The sequence below is a fragment of the Cupressus sempervirens genome, chromosome 10 (assembly GCF_028749045.1).
Source record: "Cupressus sempervirens isolate cs-2001-9-10 chromosome 10, ASM2874904v1, whole genome shotgun sequence".
In the NCBI taxonomy this organism is placed as follows: Eukaryota; Viridiplantae; Streptophyta; class Pinopsida; order Cupressales; family Cupressaceae; genus Cupressus; species Cupressus sempervirens.
In genome coordinates, this window is record NC_143127.1 from 284,993,989 (window position 1) to 285,016,265 (window position 22,277).

The following is a 22,277-nucleotide window of genomic DNA, read 5'->3' on the forward strand; positions in this document are numbered from 1 at the left end:
TTTCACCTTATTCCGATCTTTGTTTGGCAAATTCGGCATCAATCTTCATATCATTCCTTTGTTCCAGGTTCGTCTGGCAACGACGCCAAATGTTTACCGCATAGGCTAAGAGGTTCAACACATGTATAACACGATTCAATTCAGAACAGGTACTTTATTCATGTATGCACTTGCAAATTACAATCCGATTACAATGACTACAATGATCTATGATGATTCCAAAGTCCATCTCGGACGTATACATATACCTTTCCGAAGGGGTGACTCAAGCGTCACGCGCCCGTTCGGATACTATTCTACCCGTCGGCTACATTATACATTTTACTGACAACAAGTATGATATTCAATTCACTATGAGGCTAAACTTCTCACCTTTCATAACACACAATTGAAGCAATTTCCATAACTTTAAAACACCACCTTAAGTGTGGTCTATAGTAGTAACTATGGTGTCCAACAAGATCTAGCCCAAAGAACCAAAACAAGTTGGTTATCATGGTGTTTGGCAAGATCCGGCCCAAAGAACCATGATAACAGGTCTACCATTTATAAGATCACCACCTTACAATGGTTACCTTTTGTCTGTTCGTTACATGATTTCTAGCACTTTGGTACAACAATCTAATGAAGTCTGTCATGATAACAGGTCTACCATTTATAAGATCGTCATCTTATAATGGTTACCTTTTGTTCATATATGTTAATGAAAAATTGTCACCTTTCATTACATATCATATGTGAAATAGTAACCACCATGAACCTAGTTAGAGGGTGGTATAAAGGCTTTCACCGTAACTTTTCTCACAGAGAAGAAAGCATTACAAGGAGTTTCAATTTCTCCCCATAAAAAAGATATCATCCTCAAAGGATTGTATCTCTAAATTTTTTCCCTCTGAACAATGATCTTGGGAAGTCAGGTCCAGTAGTTACTTTGTTAGAGATTCTCTTCCCCAAGGATTCTTGTCAGATTCACTCTGAATCCGATATCTAATTTTCTAGTGATAAGGCATCACTTCCTCATGATATTTATAGGAGTGGCCCAATAAAATCATGCAGTTACCCACATGTATTTCTAGACTCCCTCTGTGTATCAATCTTCTAAGCTCTTGGGTTACCTTTAGAAGAAGTGTCATACTCTTTCTTAATGTAGAAGAATTTCATAATGTCTATCATCAAAGATGTTCGCTTTAAGAGCCTCACTTTATCCATCTTGATGATTGGGGTATTTGGAGGTACGATACATTAACTTGAGTCTGCACAATATTTGGTAGCATATGTAAAGTACTAACCTTCTTCTCTTGTAAGAGTATACTCAAATAGAACGGAAAAGATCAAGGCAAATAACCCTTATAGTATGTATAGAATCACAAATAAGAGAGAGACTACAATGAGTAGATAAATGTAAAAGATAAGAATACTTATCTGCACATGAAGATATAGAAATTGTCTTCTTAGATTGTATGTGGAACATCTCCCCTCTAAAGAAGGTTCAAGTGGGAATGGAACATTGACTATTATGCCCCCCACAATGTAAAATTCCCACTCATTCTTATATTGTTGAATGATTTTGCATAAGATGAAATATGGATTCCTTTGGCATCATCTCTCATGTTGATTTCCCCAAATCTAAGATCTACCCCTTCTGCAAGTAAAAAAAACCGATCCAAATATCAGATCTAAAAAAACCCATATCCGTGCTCTCATGTTATGTGTGGCCCAATGATTCCTTCCCAACCAAGACCCTCTTCAATTGTCGGGTTGTTTATTCGAGATGATCTTAGACAATGCTTGATCCACTTATCCAAACTGATTTGTGTTGCCCTTGCTGTCCAAAATGAGCTAAAGACCTTGATGAGCTAGTTAGATAGTGGAAACATTGAATATTATTATTTCCACTCATTTCATTTTATGGAGTCGGAGAATTTTGACCAATTTGCTTTAGGAGTAAGCTTGTAATCTATTTGAGATCTCAATGCATATCCACCCTATTAACAAAATGTTTGTTCAACTAAATCACATATTTCCTATCTTAGCTACCACTGTGATGAACCCTCTCCTTAGTAAGTTGTCTCTCAAAAGGTGGGCCCACGGTGCCTAGCACCTTTTGTATTAATTGAAATAAAGTTTTCGCTCTCGATTTTTTAAGGTGGTAGTTTATATGAATATCTTATTTTGACAGTAAATGTACATTCTTATTCATTGAATTTGCATTCCCATTTCATACTTCCTTATCACTAAAATTATGCTATCAACATTAGAGAATCCATCTCAACATTGTTAACTCCCTCTTAATCAATAAGACCAAGTTCACTGAAGGTTAACTAAATAACATCCTCAGTCTTTTCCCTCTCCTTCAAGGTTGCCTCTAATAACATGTCAGGCTCCCTCTGAATCTCAATCTCCCTCTTCCTGCAATAACATAATAGAGGAAAAGATCAAGGCACATATCTCATATAGTATGTATAGAAATACAAAAAGAAGAGAGAATAGTTTAAATAAATGTCTAATTGAAATATACAAGCATATATTCCATCTTCTATATATATATATAAGAAAAGTTATATAATAAACTCGTTTAACAAATAAAAACAAATTTTGTATTAATAAAACAAGTTACCTTTACATAACATACCTCACTTGTTTGACCTCCTATAATTTTAGGTTTCATTTTGGTGGCCCTTCATGACTTTATATTCTTTACCTTCTCTTATCGTGAGTGACATATTAAATACTTATAAATTCATTTCAAATGTGGTGATTATATGAGTTGTTGCCTTCGTTTATTAGCACCCTTCCTCTTAATGTGCACCTCGTATGATATACATGGATTTCAAATTGAATTCCTCTTTTCACACAAAGGTTGTGACTTTTCAAACTCAATCACTCCATATTTACACTTTTCCTTTATGGGAGACCAACTTATACTGATTTGCTTTCATCTTTGTCACCTTCATATTCGACCAACCATGATTTATTGTGTATGTCTCTCATTATTTTCTCATTAATTTTGCATGGGGTGGGTCCTCTTTGCTCTCGTGGCACATGAGATAGCTCACCTGGAAATGTATGTTTAAAATTCTTTTGTAATGTCCACACAAAATGCCTAGTCATCTAATATAGTAATCCATATCGTGCTTATTCGGTGATAATGATAGACATAAAATATAAAGGAAGTGTCTCCCGTAAATGAACAATTATGAATGCACAATCGGTCATGAACAAAACATAAGAACAATGAGTCTTGTATCAATACAACTTCTGCAATGACAGTTTATAGATAAGGATCCCTCCCTCTTATCCCCTTTTCCACTCGTGATCAAAATACTTTTCACTACCTCCAATTGCTTGATGGTATTAGGTACCCATGTCTTTAATGGACCCTCCTCACTATAACACTGACACACAAAATGCTGACTTCATACGTTCTATTCGATTCATGCAATATCCAATGTGGCAGCTTGTCTTCTTTCATAGAGGGGTCGATGATCTTAATATTGATTCCTCATCCTTTGACAAGCCCCTCCTCATGATAGTTGCTAACGTGGAAGTAGATAATTTCCAAAGTCACATTGTTGGTGATATTTGTGCAGATTATCATACTTCTATCTGATTTTTGATTCTTGGTTTTCAGATTTGAATCGACACAATTCTTGAGTGTACTTACTATTAGTCTCTCCTTCGTATGCCAAATGTCTAAGTCACTATCTATTACAAATGTTTGGAAATTAGTGATTGTTTGAGTTCTGAACCGTGATTCTTTCTTATATATTTTTAGTCTGGCCAATTTGTTATTTGGGAATTGCTCTCTTAATTATTTATTGTCCTCTCTATTCATTCAATGTCGTTGGTCCACTGAAACGGTGATTGAAATTATTCAGCCAACCATTGCCAATGATATATATGCGGGCTTTTATTCAAACCGAGGTCAAAACTGACATTAAAACATTGCATTATCTTTATAGGTTTTACTCCAAAGTCTATGCCTGTACATTGATTGTGCTCTTCGTTCTCTCTTTGTCCTATCTGATAGTGGATTGGCCTAGTTTCACCCATGTGCTAGTTTTCCTTTACTTTCAAGCAACAAAAATGTATCGATCTTAAGTTACAGTTATTTGTGTTGATTATTCTCTCAATTTCATATATGATGGACTTTGCATGAATATTAGTCTTGTAGTCTTTATTTGCAATTTGTTTTTGATACCATGTTAATTTCTAGGATTGTTTGTGCAAATGTAGAATCATAGCCATTGTTATTGATGATTTTCCAAATGTAGATTTGAGGACTCATAAATGAGAGGAGACATGTTTGATGAAGAGACATGTCTCTACGGTTAAACATCACTAGTTAACATATTAATATAATAGTAATATAAATAACCATATATGTAACTCATCTTAAGCATATATGTAATCTTAATAATATATGTAGTATTAATATGTTAATAACATATGTAATATATTATTGGTAATAATATATAATATGTAATATATATAATATATAATGTGTAATATATATAATATATATTATATTACATATAATATATATTATATATAAGATATTTATCTTAAAGATAATTTACCATCAACAAGGTATCTCATGATAAAATCAATCCAACAAAAGCTACAACCTTAACAGATGACATTCTCATTCTCAACAAAACTTGGAAGAACATCTGTAACATGTGGAATAGGTATTTTCTACTTGCAAGGCCATGGATTCTATGCGAACAAGGAAAAATGCTCTTTTGGTATGCAAAGTATTGAATACTTGGGTTATGTTATTGACAATGAGGGTGTTAATGTTGACCCTAAAAAGATACAAATAATTAAAGACTGGCCTGCTCCAAGGAATCTCATAGAGTTGTGTAGCTTCTTGGGGTTGGCTAACGTTTATCGCAGATTTGTGTTTGGGTTTTCACATTTTTCTTGGCCTTTAAATCAATTACAAGGAGGAGTGCAAGAAAAATTCAAGTGGATAGGTGCTCAATAATAGTATTTCGAGGAGTTAAAACAAAGGTTATTTTCTGCACCAGTTTCATCTCTTCCTGATTTACAACAGTCTTTTGAAATACAAATTGATGCATCAGAATATGACCTAGGAGCAGTCCTCATGCAACATGGTCATCCGGTTGCCTACCATAGTGAGACTTTTTTTGATACAGTGTGTAGGTATCCCACCTATGATAAAGAATTATATATTATTGTTCAAGCTTGCAAGCAATGGAAGCATTATATTTTGGGAAAGGAAACTATCATCCACATAGATCACAAAGCTCTAAAATAATTGCAAACACAAGGCAAATTGCAAAAAGATAGGCACCAAAGGCAACAAAGTTATCTTCAACAATTTCATCTCAATATTCGCCATAAGAAAGGAAGCACCAATAAGGTAGCAAATTGTTTGAGCAGGCTTCTAATTGGAGGAATAAGCATAATGTTAGAATCATGTGGTCACGAAACATAAACTTGGGCTCACTTGTATGGATATGATAATGAATTTGGTGAGGTATACACTCAGCTGTGGAAGGTAAACATGTGAATGATTATTATTTGCAAGGTGGAATGTTTTGTCATCTCAGCCAAACTTGTGTGCATGAGGTAGAACATAAGAAATTGATATGGGAAGCTTACTACAATAAGGTTGTAGGTTGTTTTGTAATAGGTAAAACTATTGCTATTCTTCAAGGATATTTTACTGGTCAAAAATGAAAAATGATGTGCTAACATAAATTCAAGCTTGTACAACATGTGCCATCGCAAAGCCTCTAAATTGTAAGCTTGGTCTATATTTGCCACTTCCCATTCCATAAAAACCTTGGCACTTAATTTCTATAGATTTTATATTTGGTCTTCCTACCACTAGATAGGGGCATGATTGTGTATATGTTGTAGTAGATAGATTTTCAAAAATGGCAATCTTGGTGGTCTATATAAAGGCAATCATTGCAGAAGCAATTGCAAAACTCTTGTTTGAGCATGTTTGGGCTACCAAGAAGCATTATTTCAGATAGGGATGGTTTCTTAGTAAATTTTGGTCTTTATTATGGGCAATGATGGACACAAAATTAACAAAGTCCATTGTATTCCATCCTCAAATAGATGGTCAAACAAAGGTTGTCAATCAAATGATAACTCATTTCTGCGTATCTATCACTCATAACATCCCTGTACATGGGATGAGAGCCTTCCATATGTGCAACATAGCTACAAAAGGACAATTCATAGTTCAACTGACCATAGCCCATTTGAAGTTTGTCTTGGATATCAGCCTTTAACACCAATAAATGCTTCTATACTAGTGCTGCAACCTGACTTGGTACCATGCTTGGATAAGGAGAAGGACAAAGTGATGAGGTATATTAATAAAAAAGTGATGAGGTTGATTAATAAAATTCATAATTTGCAGCAGCAAGTTCATGAAATTTTAGAGCAGACCACTAAGAAGTATAAACACAAGCATGATGATCATTAGAATCCTCATATCTCCAAGTTGGGTATAAGGTATGGTTGCATTTTCAAATGGAATGATTGCAAGGCCCTCATAGGAAGCTTCCCCCTCTTTGTTATGGTCCTATTGTGAGGTTCTCACACCATCGCCCCAAAACTTTGGGACCCCCCCTTTTTTTATTGCCTTGGCAAATTTTTGAAGTTGTCCAAAAAAATTTTTGATTCGATTTTTTTTTTTTTGAAAACATTAAATCTTGGACACCTTCAGGGCCAGTGGGGAGATGGTTAGACTCATTTTCAACCAGTTTTAAGCTTGATTTTCCAGAATGACCAATTTCATCCTTGGGCAGGACAAATTTCAAAGAACAATGCTTGGTAGGATAAAATCGTAAAATTTGTACTTAGACAATTTCTTTTGAAAATTTGGATATGATTGTATGAATTTGGATAATTTTCAAAAAAGTGAAATTTTGTTAGATTTGGGTTTTTTTGGAAAATCTTAAATTTTTAAAAAAATTTTTTGATGATGAAATCAAGTTGCAAAATTGATTTTAGACTTTAGAGAAATAATTTTATGTGTTAAAAAATTAAAATTGCTTAGCAAAATTGATTTGAATTGAATTGCAAAAATTGGCATTAAATGGATTAAATTTGCCTTGAAAATATTTTAAGCCTTTAATGAAATTGGTAAGTTAATATTGAAAAATGGCTTTTGGCTAGCCAAAATCTGATTATAATGACATATTAATGGCTAAATCATCAATAAATGGAAATATTTAGCATCTCCAAGGCGTTATTTACTTTTTTTTTGCAATTTTGGTCTAATTGGCAATTCAAAAAAGTAAGTTTCATCTTGGCAAAGTTAATATTTGGCCAAGCATTTAATTGGAGGCCAATTTTGGTGTTCTAATTAATATTTTCTTGCTTCCAAGGTCCTAGTTGGCCAGCCAGCTAGGAAGGAGAGGCAAGTTGGGTATAAGAGGAAGCTATTTCCCCTTTTCTCCTCACTTCTCACTCTTCCTCTTCATGGTGTTAGCGATTTTGACTTGGAGCAGCTCTATATCCTTTGGCAATTTCTCTTGGGAGAGCAGATTTTCATTGTTGGGCAATTTTGCTTGCAATTGTAAACATTTGCAGACCTTGGTGATTTTTTGTGTAGGCAGATTTTGCATTGTTGGGTGATTTTCTCCTTCTATTAGGGCTGTGATTTATGCCCTAGGTGACTTTTGGAGGGCAGATCTAAAACTTTCCATTGCTAGGTGATTTTTTTTGCAAGGTCTGATTTTTGCTTGGAAGCTGCGATTTCTGCCCTAATTTGGGCAATTTCATTTGGAGGTCGTCATTGTGATCAAAGGTCTAATTATTTTGGGTAAATGGTGGACAATTCCGAGAACACTAAATTCTGATTTTTTCCAGCTAGGACATCAAGGTTTGCAAGGGATTTGAAATTCTCAAGTTTGATCCTAAATTCCAAAAAGAAGACCCGGCTATTGGTAAAGGTAATTTCAAATCATTTAGAGTTGAAAGGGGTCTTTAAGCGGATTTCTCTCTTTCGTTTTTGTCTAGACATTGTCTCCCTTGGTTCTTCTCACATTCATCATCCACCACTTCACCATCCCATCATGGGTTGACAAGGTGGTAGATGTTAGTGCAAGCAAGAACCCTAATGGAACAAACACTAAGAAAGACAGAGGATATGATGCCCAAAACAACTTTCTTCTCGAAAATGAGGCAAATAACCAATACCAATGTCGGAACAGTAAATATGCTACAGGTAAAGGATAGATTGAAGAAAGGACAATCCCCCTTGGCAAAGAAGATATATAGAAGCGGAATTGTACACGTAGCAGCTTTTCCTCTTATATTGCCTTGTCCAGAGTTGGTTATGGAATGTGCATCTAGGTTTGATTTGATTAGTAAATCCGTCATTTTTGAAGACATCAAAGAAGAGGACATCAATGAGACAAGACTTGGATCAAGATTGGATGAGTTAGGAAAGGTTGCTATTAAGAAGAAATATTTGAACACCCTTTCCTCCCTCAATGCCTTTATCGGATTTGCAAAAGAATATGAGAAGGATCATGAGAAGACACTACATGCAGCAAGCAGCGTAATGAAATCGATAGAGCTCAAGATAAAGCATACATCTTGCCCTCCCTTGGAGGAAGTCAACGAAAGGCTAGCTAGGTTCATTGCCTTAGCTAAAAGAACGAAAGAAAAAGGGAGATTTATATTAGAAGATCATTTGATGTAAGCCCCAAGTGGCAATTTCTCTTTCTTCTAGAATAGGACAAGTGTCTAATTTTGATTGGCCACCATTTTGGTGCCTTCTCATTGTTTGCCACTTTCCACTTTTTTCATTGGTCCATTAACAAGGTGGCGTCTTCTCATTGGCCGATGGGGTGGCAATCCTAATTAGAGTTCCTAGGATCCAATCCGGATCATCAGTTTTGCCTCTTTATCTCTACCATCGGTTGTACATTTTGGCCTCTATATAAGGCCATTTGCTCTCATTTGTAATAGTCGGAAAAAATTGTTGCAAAGATAATGCCAAAATTCACTATTTCTTTCTCATTGTTGTGACTTGCATAGTGAATAAGAGCCTTTGGTATTATTGCCTGGTTTCTACTTCCAAATAGTTAGAGTAAAATTTCTTTTCAAGTTGTTAAAGCTGGTTGCATTTCAAGTTGTTAAGTGAGAGTAAAGTAGATGGATAGTTGTATGGTAGCATTAGTAGATGTTTGATAGGGATCAATACTAGGCCACTAGCATCCTAGTGGCTTGTTGGGAAGCCTTGTGTGGTAAACTAGTTTATTTTTCATCTGAATCATTGCATCTATGGAGGTGGAGCTGCTAGTTAACTTTCATTAGATTTGATCCCCGTCCATTTGCTAATCTTTCCATTCATAGGAGTAGGAGTAGAATAGCGAGTAGTTGAGTAGTCAAATTTCACTCTAAGAAAGTTAGGAAGGTAGAAGTCATTAGAAGCATTATTGCCTCCTCGTGCAATCAACATTATCTGGCGCGACATCCTCCACCATCACTGTCACCATCAACATCACCTGACACTAATACAAAATCATCACCACCTCACCAAAAAAACCCGTCATCCTTGAATGAATAACGTAAACGTGATTACCAACAAATCACATCGATAAATTGAGCGAGTATCCATAGGTGTAAGAAACATTGGAGTTATTCTCATGTCCCATGAGCATTAACTTTTCAAGAGAGGAATTGTGTGTTTGATCCTTTGTATTAGATATTCAATTGCTAATATGTTATGTAGTTGTACAAAAACTCACATCAATAGGTCCCTAGAAGATCATCAAGAAAGTTGGTGAAAATGCATTTGAACTTAACTTACCATCATTTTTGGGTATTCATCCAGTCTTCAATATAGAGTTGTTGAAGCCTTAATTCCCTCCTTTACTAGACATTGCAGATGTTGTAGAGGAAATCAATCATATAGAGTTGAATCTAGAAGTTACTAATTCACTCCACAGTGATCAAGTGGTGGAGGTTGTTGTGAAGAACTTAAGAAACCAGACTATCTATTTGTATTGTGTGGTGAAAGTGGGACAATTTGTTCATCGATGCAAGTGGCTTAGACATGAAAAAATCTAGGTTTGTTTTCCACATTTGCTGCAAAGTGTGGATGAAATGGGGCCCATTTCCTCTCAAGGGGGAAGGAATGTTCAAATCACAATTCAGGATGACGCAGAGGATGTTGGCACATGCAGAATTGGGAAAATATTGAATTCTATTTTTTTGGTTTTTTTTTAATGTTTTAGGATTGTGCATTTCAGAAGGTCTTCGGGGAATTTTAGGGCTTTGTAGCCTCCAAGCGCTTTGCTTATACCTTCGGACACTAAAAATAGAACTCTTGGAGATCTTTCCAACAAAGTTAATGGCTCACAATTTCAAGCTAGGAGTAGTAAGTTATGACTTCTCCAAGTAGACCTAATTTTTTAAATAATATTTCATAGTTTTGGTAGTTTTCAGAGTTTATTTTGTAATTAATCTATATGTGGACTTCTTATTTTCATTTCCAAGGGATATTGGTGACCCTTGGGACCCATTAGACTTTGTGTAAACTCCGATTTAGAATAAGATGGATCACTTTTTGGCTTGCAAAATTTGTTGTTAAATTTTATTATTTTCAATTAAATCACAATACTGCAGGTTTCACACTAGGTATTGTAGTCCAAATTCTTCATTCAGACTCTGAACTTCAGTGTCGGATAGTATAACTATATATAGTTGAGGGACTACATGTTTTATAAAGATACATAATTCTCAACATATATCCTTACATCACAAAGATGCCCAAAGTACATTTTTGTTCTTGTTCTAGCCTTTAACGACTCATGAACTTGAATTTATAATGTTGAAAACACCAATAGGCTTTTATTGTTAACTGGTTTTGGGATTTTTCCACCAAGAACATGAAATGGGCATGCTATTTGTGTGATATTCATGTGATGCCAAAAGCATTAAAAATTGAGATCACAAGAATTCCTATTTTTGGAGATATACAAAGACATGGAAGGCTTTTCTTGCAACTTCTTACATCATTGATTATTTTTCTCTGCCCTGGACATCAAGACCAGGCTTGAGGATGCAGGTTATGGTGTGGGGTTGAGAGTGTTGGAGCTCCTATGCTACAGAGAAAAGGTAGAATTTTTCTGTCTCTGTTCTATATTTTGATCCTTTTGGCTGTCATGTCTTATGTTGTATGTTCTAGTTAATTTATAATTAATGTTTAATTTGAGCTGAATTATTATAGGAAGTTTGATGAGAATGAATTTAGAGATTGCACCTCATTTCTTTTTCCACTCGTCTTAGAGGATATTATATTTTGCAGGGAAACAGAAGGGAGACGAGACTACTGGGCATTCTTTCATTTGTGCACAGTACAATATGGAAGTCCTTGTTTGGCAAGGTATGAAAAACTATTAAAAAATATCTAATCTGCTGGACACAAACAATTTTTTGTGGATAAGGAGCAATGCATATTTCTTTTAGAAAACAAACCAAAACTATACCAATTTCAAGGAATAGGTACATCGAATTGGAAATCAACCCCGGATCTTGTGAATTTCCAGACTCAGGTAGATGTCTTAGTCTTACTCAACTTATTTATCTAGATGTACTTTTAAAAGCCCCCATCCATCAGGGCCAAAACAATTAGACACTCTAACGTCTAAAGTTCGAAATGGAATTGTTGAACAATCAAACGAGGAAGATCCCCTTTTCAAAAACTAAAATTTCAAAGGCTATTTGAAGTTTGATATTTTTTTTCATTTGGAACTGGAAAGGATTCTGTCATCATGAAGAAAATTCTAGCTTCCTTGAGTAGAAACTGTATTTAGGAGGTCTTCACTGGCTTGATATCAGTATCTCCTTGCAAAACTTGGTAGGTACATCAGCTAGAAAAGCTATTAATTTTTTCATTGATTATAAACATAAATTGGCTGGATTCACATCTGTGAGAGCCATACAGTCGACTGCTATCATCCTTGATTCCTGCTTATTTAGACTCAGTCATCTCTTTGATTGTGTTGAATATGCCAGAAATTATTTGCCTGGCCTAAGCTCCACCTTGAGAGACTGTATAGTCTGTAGAAGTATCTTGAAATCTTATTTTTCATAATGTCCAGAATTTGATAGAGGAATACCGTTATAATGGTAGTTTAGGAATGGTGGACCTAAATATTTGAGCAGCAATTCTTCTTCATTCTAGTTACAGAGACAAAGTCAGAGGTAAAACTTGCAACACAAATTTGTTTTTGTTTTGTTTCTTCATCTTTGAGTTTTATGAGGCAAAAGATGCAATCGGCTTGCTTTCTCTTGTTCCAGTTGGAAAAAATAATAAATATTTAAAACACACTAAAATACTGAGTCTGAGACCACTGTTAAGAGTTCAGAATATTGGACTGTCTAGGTCACTACTTTCTTAGTAGTTTGTGTAACATCATTAAGAATGATATGATACTGCAACTGAGAGGTGGTTCAATGTTATAATAATGCATCTGAAGGTCCAATATATTACCAGAGACATGATGGGCGGGTCTATCTTGTAGTAGTGTTGAGAGTCTTTACAGAGGTGCACAAAATACTTTTTATATGTTTCAATTGATAAATATGAGTATTTGTATGGTCAGTGCATATTGTGCTCCGAGTCGTACTGTGAATCTTGGAGGATTCCAATCTCCAGTGGTATGATGTGTGTGAGTGATAACATCAATGAACAGGACTCTTCAAGAATTTATTAATGTAGTGAAAAGCATCCTAGTTTCTAAAAACTAATGGATGGCACTGACTGAGATTAATTGTGATATTACTTTGGAAGACTCTTTAACTCGATTAATCTTGTCTGCTGATTCCGAACGATTTTAGTAATTAGAAAATGATTTAAAAAAAAAAAATCAGTTATTTGCAATAATAGTTATTTGATAGATTTGTTCAACATTTTTGCAGTCCATTTTTCCTGATATGATTTCACTTTGGTGATTGACAAGAATTATTTAATTTCATGTATTTGTTTGCCTTGTACTTAGTAGACGTATCATGGAGCAACGGTAGTTTAAAGATAGAAAGAAAGAAATTATATTATTGCCCATGGATGAAGGAATGTGTCTATTATGCATTTATAGAATAATAATTAATTTGTCTAAAAGAACAGAGTAATGCCTTGAAAAAAGTAATTTATTTTTTGTATTCGTTCTGCTGATATTGTCTGAAATTGGAAGAAATTAAATGCACTATAGTTTAGGATTGTGGTGGGATAATCTGACAAGTTAATGATCTGAGGTTGTATTGGCTTTTAGTAAGCAGTGATCTCCTTTGGGGATTATCATAGTTGATGTTATTAGGAATGGGGAGGACTCTTTTATTTAGTGCACAATGATTGGTAGTATAATGGGTGTTGGGTAAGGACTTCAGTGGAGTTTTCCACTGATTCAGAGTCTGCGAGACACTTAAGTTGTTGCTTAAGCCTTATGAAGAGGCTATGTTAAGAAAATAATTTTGAAAACAGAATTTGACACTAAAGGTATATCCTAGATGTTATGTTGTAGGCACAAGAGACAGATGAGAGCTTTGATGAAAAAAATGTGATCAGTCATCTATCAATATCTTATATGTACATTGTTTTATGCTGGGGAAAGTTAGGTTTGTTTGTTGTGTGCCCAACTTTCAAATAATGACTTTTCTATTTAAATACACAACAACATTAGTTTTTACAGAAGTACATAATGCTTAGATACTACATTATGAAACAAATTACTATCTTAATGATAGAGATCTTTATTTGTTAAGGTTATACATAGCAAATGATCATCTTTGCTTGCATGGACTGTGATGCATTTATGAAAGAATTTTCTATTGAATTCTCATATGTAGCGTCTCATATGTTGAGCTATTAATTCCAATCATATCTCACATATTACACATAAAATAATACATGCTACCAACCATGCCATAATTCTTCTCCCTTTTCTTATACAGGATTGCATGGCTATTGTCTAAGAGGAAAATTGGTTTAGTTGATTGAAAATTAGTCCCAATCATTAGTTCCCCGGGGCCTGGATGTTATAGAATGAAATTAACTCAGTGTAATAAGACAGAGATGAGTAATAATAAAAATCACTATAAAAAGGTATTGTAAATCCAGTGATAGATATGGAGGTAAAAATCACTATAAAAAGGTATTGTAAATTCAGTGATAGATATGGAGGGACCTGCCATTGATTCTGAAGAACCACTTTTATCACCCAGTTTCTCTTTTTAATAAGGGGTCCACGATGCATTATTCGAAATAATGCTTGTCATTGATCTACTTGATGCAATGGCCGATGTGATTCTACATTTTCCAATGAGTTCTGTTGTGGGGTTTACACACCATTGCCCCATTGCAATGGGGACCCCTCTTTTCATTTCTGCAGTAGGCTGAGTGGTCTTAGGGTGTCTTATAGCAACATTTCTTCAAGTCCTGCGCCCTTTAGCAAAGTTCATTTCAAGGTAGATGAAGCAGATGGGAATGCTACACTTAGATTTTTTTTTGTGCAATGGCTGGAATGCTGAAAACAGGTTGGAATCTGACCCTTTTTGGGCATTATTTCCCAAGATGGGTAGATTTCCGCCCAATTTTTTTATGTCAAAACTTTGGTGCCTATAAAATTTGTTTAAATCTTGGCTAAATTCAATGGACAAATGATTATATTTGTGGTAGAAATGGCTAAGTTTTTAGTGGGATTGCCCAAACAGGGTCAGAATCTGACCCGTTTTGGGCATTTTGACCAAAATTATGAGAATTCCAACCTTCCACTTCAACTCAATTTCTTTGATGTCATCTTGGAATCATGGGAACTTGGCAAATTTGATGGAAAAGCCACTTGAAAGAATGAATTTTGGTGGGTTTGTGGACTTCGAAATATTCTGTTGCTGGCTCGGATTGCCCAAAATGGGTTGGAGCCGACCGTTCTGGGGCATTGTTGGAGCTGACCTTCTGGGGCATTTTGCCCAAATTTCCCCAATTTCACACCTTCCATATTGAAGGATTCTTTGACTTCAGCTTAGGAAACATTAAGTATTTAACAAATTTGGAGAGGAAACAAATGATGGGGGGCTGGAATTTAATAGAAATGATCAAACTTTCATGGTTCAATTGCCCAAATAGGGTCGTTATCCAACCCTTTTTATGCCCAAAAATCATAATATATCCACCCCATGGTTTCAGCTTGGGTTTTAGTTTCAAGTCTAATTGGAGGAAAATGAATGAGAGTTGAGCTAAAGGGCCTGATTGGTGAAGCAATTGAGGCAGATTAGAGTTCATTTTCAATGCAAGTGCCCAACAACACCCTCCTTGGGAAAATTTTGCCCAAAATGTTGGAAATTTCGCCCCATGATCACACTTCTTTCTCATCTCCATGTCTATGGTGCTGCAAGAAACATGGGTCTGGTTGGGACTTTGTTTGCACATTGAGCTTGCGCAAGAAGGGTCAGAACTGTTAGTGTTATAAGACACTGGGGTGGGGGGGTGAATCAATGCAACTACAAATCTAAAAGCCTTTCCAATTATCTTCCAAATAAACCATGGTGGGAATTAGCACCCACAAGTCTCACTACTGCAGTAATAAGATTTGTCTTGTTAGGAGCATTGCATCACCCTTTTAGGGGCATACTAGGTTAGGAATATATATAGCCCAGTTAAAGGCTATTACAAAAGCCCTGTTAGGAGCTATACGGTTAAGGGATCAAAAGACTCCTTAACAAATGGGAATCAAGAGGAAGAGACCAAAACCACAAAGTAGATCCAGTTAGGACCACTAGCGGGGTTGTATGCTCGATAGTCAATCCTATAAAAAGAGGGTAGGATTGAATAGTCTAGTACGTTTGTGCTCCTGATAAGCAATCCCACACAAAATCAAAGATAGGATTGAATCGTCTAGTGGGGTTGTATGCCTGATAGTCAATCTTATGAAAAAGGGTAGAATTGAATGGTCTAGTGGGGTTGTATGTCCAGTAGTTGATCCTATAAAGTTTGCATGTACGTTTATGTGTACTCCTCATGAATGGATTGCTCTCCATTATTTATGAAGAAATATTTGTGTGTGTTCTCTGTGGATGGATTGGAGTCCTTTATGCGTAGAGATATTTATATGTAAATGTAAATCCTAGGAATGGGCAAGGTCCACTTATACCCATAAGGGATTGCCTGGAAAAAAGTAAAAGTGCATAAATATAGTACAAAGGAGTGCGTATGTATGCCCCCCTCTCTTTGATGGCTATGTAGTCGTAGATATCATAAGAAATAGCATCATGTATAACTACTTCTAATAATAAGGATATATACTTAAACAACAATGTTTGCCACGAACTTAGCAAAGAGTGTTGACGCTAAGAAGCTAAGAAGTAGATAACCGTGAAAGGATATTTCACTTATGAGAGGAGACCCTTGAAAGGGAGAGATTTTGTTGCAAGACATCTATCTTCAAGAGGAGTGTCTGAACAAAGATAACATCTTCAAGACCAAAAAGGGGGAAGATAACAAGAATGCACCCATTTAGCTCCATATTTCTAGGGGAAAGAGGGATTCTTGATAAAGGATGACAAACTTTGAAGCACAAAATAACGGAATTATTTTATAATGGACATATTTTTGCAAATAAAGGAAGAGGTGATGATCAAGGATACACACCTCTTGTATGTAAGAGAGAATCTCAATCAAAATAACAATTCCTTTTAGGAAAAGAATGTCACATGATAAACAAATGCCATTGTACTAAGGAAAGTTGATCCTTAGACAAGAAGAAATAAAGAATGTACAAACAACCTTTCCCCCCAAGTGTAGGGACAAGACGCAACATAATATGTGTATGCTAGAAAATGCATCACATATGAAACAATAAGGAAAGAGTGACATTATAGATGATTATCTAAATGATGAACATGCCAATTTAAGACATGAGGAGGATTTGCTAAGCAAATACGTTCATGTCTTGCATGAAACAAAGTATCATATGCTAGAAAGATGAATGTATCATAAAATAATACAAACTATAGTAAGTGAAGAAAGAGAGAAAAATGATGGCACATTATATCATAAAAAATGACCACCATATTCACCAGATATGCCTCCTTATATAAGGAGAAATTTGTGAAAAAGGATACTATTCTCCCAAGAAGAAAGATCCTAAACCACAAAGCAACCCATATTGCTGGAAAAATAAGGAAACATCGTAAAGAGATAATGGATCCTAAAGAGAAAATAAGTCCAAAAGAATAGATTCCTTACAACTCACACTTGTAATGCAAAGATAAAGTTGCCCAAAAAAAATCAATGCAAAAGGACATCATAAAGGATACAAATCCTAACGGATAGAGAAAACATGGATAACATATTAAGCTCCCTAAATAGTTTCTCTAGAGGCCAAATATACACATTCTAATGAACATAGAGTTATGCACACTAGAAAAGAGATCAATGTACAAATAAACATGTGAACATAAAGGAAGCTAAATGGTTCCCGACAAGAATAGATACACGAAATAAACCTTGTTCCCTAGTCAGGAGAAACAAGGGGAAGGACCTATTATGCCACTCGTCAATACTTTATAGAAAATAACAGAGAGTGACCCCTGTAGGTGTTAATAATGCTACATTAATTTATGGAGAAGATGTAAATTATCATGTGTATAATTTATGGAGAAGATGTAAAATATCATGCATATAAGGAAGTTTACCTTGTTTAACTTTATCATGAATGCATGAGTGAGAATCCTTGCAATCACCAAGTAAATGTGCATTGCTATAATGAAAAGGACATAAAATTGGACAATATTGTTATGATAAAGCCTAAATCCTACTTTAGGCTCAGAGATGAGATTGTTAAACCCTTCTAAGCTAAAGTTTGACAAGAATTGATAGGGGATATATGTAAGGGGTTGGTTGGTAAAAGGAGATGAAGAGGGGGTCTAGGTGAAGGACATGTAGGGAAATGATGAATGGGAAAAAAAATTGGACTATTTTTATGTATTTGTTGAGGGGGATTAATAGGTACCTTTATGCCATGTTCATTAATACCAAGTCCCAAACCTTTATAACCTTCTCGAGTGGTAATATGATAGCCCGTGGTATAGGTAGTTCTAAGGGTAGATGGGGAAAGTGATTGGTCTTTAGGTGAATGAGCACATGTGGTATATGGAGGAATAGCAAAAAGAATATGGTCTTTGGGAGAAGTAGGTTTATTTGTGGGAGATGATGGAGGAGATGACTCATTTAGCAAATGTTGAATTGCTGGATCATGAACCATATTTTGAAGATATTGAAAGGTTGGGGAGGATTGGTCATGAATAGATGGCACAAGATTAGGAATATTAGGTATAGGATAAAGGTCATCATTAATGAAATCTCTTATGCAATCAAGAATGTAAATAAGAAAACCACACAAACTTCTAATGGTAGTCTTGAAATATGCTTTATCTAGAAACCTTTTATTAGTCAATCTCATAATACCTTATACAAGAAAACCATGTAAGGACATAAGCATCATGAAATAAAAGAAACTCTCATGCGCATCTTATGCATGATAAAGAGATACAATAAGCAAAATAACCATAGAAATGATTGTACACCAAGCTATGTTAGAGAGGTCCATGTTAATCAAATGAAATCAATGTGATGAATACAAGAAATAAGATCAAGAAGGAAAAAGGGAAGTACTCAATCAAAACGTATATAATATATAAAGTGTCAGGTTCACCAAAATGTATAGGAAGAAAAGGGATGCACTTATTCTCCTTTACAATTGGGAATCAAGAGGAAGAGACCAAACCCATAAAGTAGGTTTGGCTAGGGCCACTAAGGGAAAAGGGCTAGAGCATGAGACCTTAACCTTGCAAATTTGGTGGGCTTTCCTTGGCAGCGATCCCCTAGTTATGAAGAATATGATAAAATGTATGTGAATCTAATCTAGAAAGGAAGAAAGTAAGAAATAGAATTGGCAAAGAGGGAAAGATGCTTACCAAGATATAAACTTGAAAACAACCTGTCAAATTGTGTCCAAAACTAAAGCTGTCAGAGATCTGCACTGTACAAACTCAAATCTTGAAACCTCAAAAATCTAGAGACTTAAGGACAGAGACAACTTCCCAGGTCCTAGTTGAGGTGAGGAACAAGATGGGGTCAAGGTCGAGGTCGACCTTTACTTGATGAGATACTGGAAACTGGAAAAGTATATGCAAAATCTTGGAGTCTAAAGGACTCTGGATAGGGATGACCTAGATGTCAAGGATGAGGTCGTCCCTCACCTAGCCTATACAAAATTTGAAGAATCAAAGTTCCGTTTGCAACCCAAAACCCTAGATCTGCGAATGCGATCCATGCACTTGTGAATCTATATCTAAACACAATAGAAGGGAGATCTTGTTAGTGGGGAGGGGCTTGCCTCGGTCAAGCCTCGGTTGAGGAGTCAATCTTAAATTGAAATAAATATTGGTAATAGAATGCTAACATGTGGTAGATGCAAATATAACAATGTATAATGTCATAACATGTTGATGCAACTAAGTTTGATATGTGATCAACTATGTTAATGCAATAGCTTTGACCACATAAAAACCAAAAGGGAATCATGTAAGACAAAACCTCATGTATTTAGATGCTTGTAATACGTCTCAATGACGAATGCTTGTGAAGTAGAACTCCTCGTTGATGGGAAAACTCCACAATGAAGTTAGATCTAGGAGGAAGAATGCACGATGTTTTTTGACGATCTTGAATGCTTGAATGAAAAATACCATGCTTGCTTGCTTGAAAAATCCTTGAGTGTAGTTTGAGAGCTTGAGCATGAATAACTTGAGTGTATATGTGATATCGTGGATGCCCAAATGAGGAGAGAAGGCCTTCTTTTATAGCAATTATGGGGTAAACCTTGAGAGGGGCTGACGTAGGAAGGCAAGAAAAATAATATTTGACATTAGGCCTAGGATCTCCTTGAGCAAATCACATAAGTAAATGGGGAGGTCCTCATTGACCCCTTGATAAGTGATGACCTTGCCCCTCACCTTAGGTAAGGGATGAGCTCGTCCTTGACTTGGAGGTCTCATGCCTTGAAAAATCCTTAGAGTGCACTTTGAGAGCTTGAGCATGAATGGCTTGAATGTATATGTGATATTGTGGATGCCCAAATGAGGAGAGAAGGCCTTCTTTTATAGTGATTACAGAGTAAACCCTGAGAGGAGCTGATGTAGGAAGGCGAGAAAAATAATGTTTGACTTGGGATTTCCTTGAGCAAATCACATGAGTAAGGGGGGAGGTCCTCATTGATCCCTTGGTAAGGGATGACCTCGCCACTTACCCCAAGTAAGGGATGAGCTTGTCCTTGACTTGGAGGTCTCATGCCCTAGAAATGAGCTCCAAATTCAAGAAACATTGCGAGATTGGCGAAAAATAGTGACATATGTGGGGGAAATGGTAAAAAATGCATTTAGGGCACGATTTACGTGATCGAGGGAACAAATTGAAATCCAAGCATAGAAATTGGTGCCAAAATAGAGTTTTGATTGAGGTTGGAAGAAAGGACATTGATTTAAGTAATTAAATGCAAAAGGGAAGTCCTAGTGTGCCAAACCATACTAAGGAGGGCTAAAAGAGCTAAGTGGAAGTGCGTCCATTTTGAAACAATACACCATCAAAAGCATTAGGTCTATTTCTGCAAACATTTGGGAATGTGTCATCTCATGACAAATAGAACATGTATGAGTAATAGGCCTACTTCTGCATACATTAGTAGTGTGTCCCACCTTATGAAAATTGAAACAAATAGGTTTGTAAGATTTTTTACCAGAACTCCTTTTGGGTACCTATAGTGTAGACTTGTCATCTTGCTTGATCTTTTTGGTTCTAGAAGACTCACCCACTTCATAACTGTTATAACCTAAGCCACAGGTCTCTCCATGCATCGTTTGGTTCTTGATCTGCTCATGAAGCTTTGCAGAACTATCATTGAATTTGTTCAGTAGATAATATGTAGCCTTCTATTTACCTTTCGCTTGTTATTCCCCTTTATTAGATTATCATTAATTTTTGTCAGTATATCATTCTCCATCTGGAGTTCTTGCTTCTATTCATTGGTCTCATGGAGGTGTGCATGCAAAGTACCAACCTCTTGTTCAAACTAGAGAAGCTCATCTCCTTAGCCTTAAGGGCTTCTTCCTTAGCTTTTAGGGCTTCTTGTGCAGCCTTTCTTACTTCCATCTCTTGACTTATCTTAATGGACAAAGCTTCCGATTCTCTCTTTATATTCTTCTTTTCTTGATTCAACTGCTCATTCTCCATTGTCATGGCCTTCAAGGCTTTAGATTCATTGGACTCACTATTATTGTACTTTGTCTGTTGTTCAATAAGCTCTATCCTCTTTTCTTTTTAGATATTGAGTTGTTACTTCAATTTCTCAATAACGTAAAGTTTTGGCAAATTTTATGACTAAATAATTCAAACTTGTAATCTATCCTTGGTTGCTGAAAATGAACTTAATAATCTGAAGTATGGAGAAGTTGTTTGCTTTTATTCTGAACTGAAAGTTATTTATCTCTTTAATAAATTCGATTGGGTATTATTGCTTGAGGGAGCGGACTTGTTATTCTTGTGTGTCCTCAAATTGCAATAATTCCTACCATTAATATCATGACCAAAGTGCATATCCTTCAAGGGAACATAAACCTTCCTAGGTCGGCTTATACACCTTTCCAAAAATCGGTGACTTGAAGGAGATGATTAATTATAAACACAACTAACATACTATGTTAAATTTAGTTAACATAATTCTATCCTAAAAATCGCCGCCCATCCTAGAGGTGTAAGACAAGTATATAATGTCTTCAAGTGATATTAAAGGATGATATTAAATAATGCACTCTCAGATCAGCATATTATCACAGTTATGAACTTAACAAATAAAGCCCTCAACTTCTGCAAGTTGATTCTTAAATTGTCTTACATATCTTACTGATTCCTCCATACTTGCCTTAAGGATTGATGCAAAAGCATCTTGTGTGTAAGTGCACTCTTGTATCACCCAAAATTATTTCTGTTTTGTCTTTCTATAAGGGCTATCTTAGTGCAGAGTTGCTATTTCTGGGAGCTTACTATTTTCAGTAAATTGGTCGTTTGAGCTCAGAATGTTCTGACCTCTTCTTGGGGTTCATTTTATATATCAACCTACCAGTAGATTATTGAAAATTTTCGGTATCGGCAACGCTATATAAAATCTTTGAACTTAGTTTTGAAAGCTTTAGGGACAATTGATAAGGAGATATTTTCC

The 22,277-nt window shown here is 35.6% G+C and overlaps 1 protein-coding gene across 3 annotated transcripts in view; it reads left to right on the forward strand.

The window, feature by feature from the left end:
- LOC149533763 (uncharacterized) overlaps positions 1–22,277 on the forward strand; it is a 147,787-nt gene that overhangs the window by 84,381 nt on the left and 41,129 nt on the right. For all 3 annotated transcript variants that reach the window (XM_089804256.1, XM_089804258.1, XM_089804255.1), the window contains 2 exons: positions 11,061–11,124; positions 11,315–11,392. In XM_089804256.1, the coding sequence (XP_089660382.1) occupies positions 11,061–11,124; positions 11,315–11,392 (142 nt within the window). The remainder of the gene's footprint in view (positions 1–11,060; positions 11,125–11,314; positions 11,393–22,277) is intronic.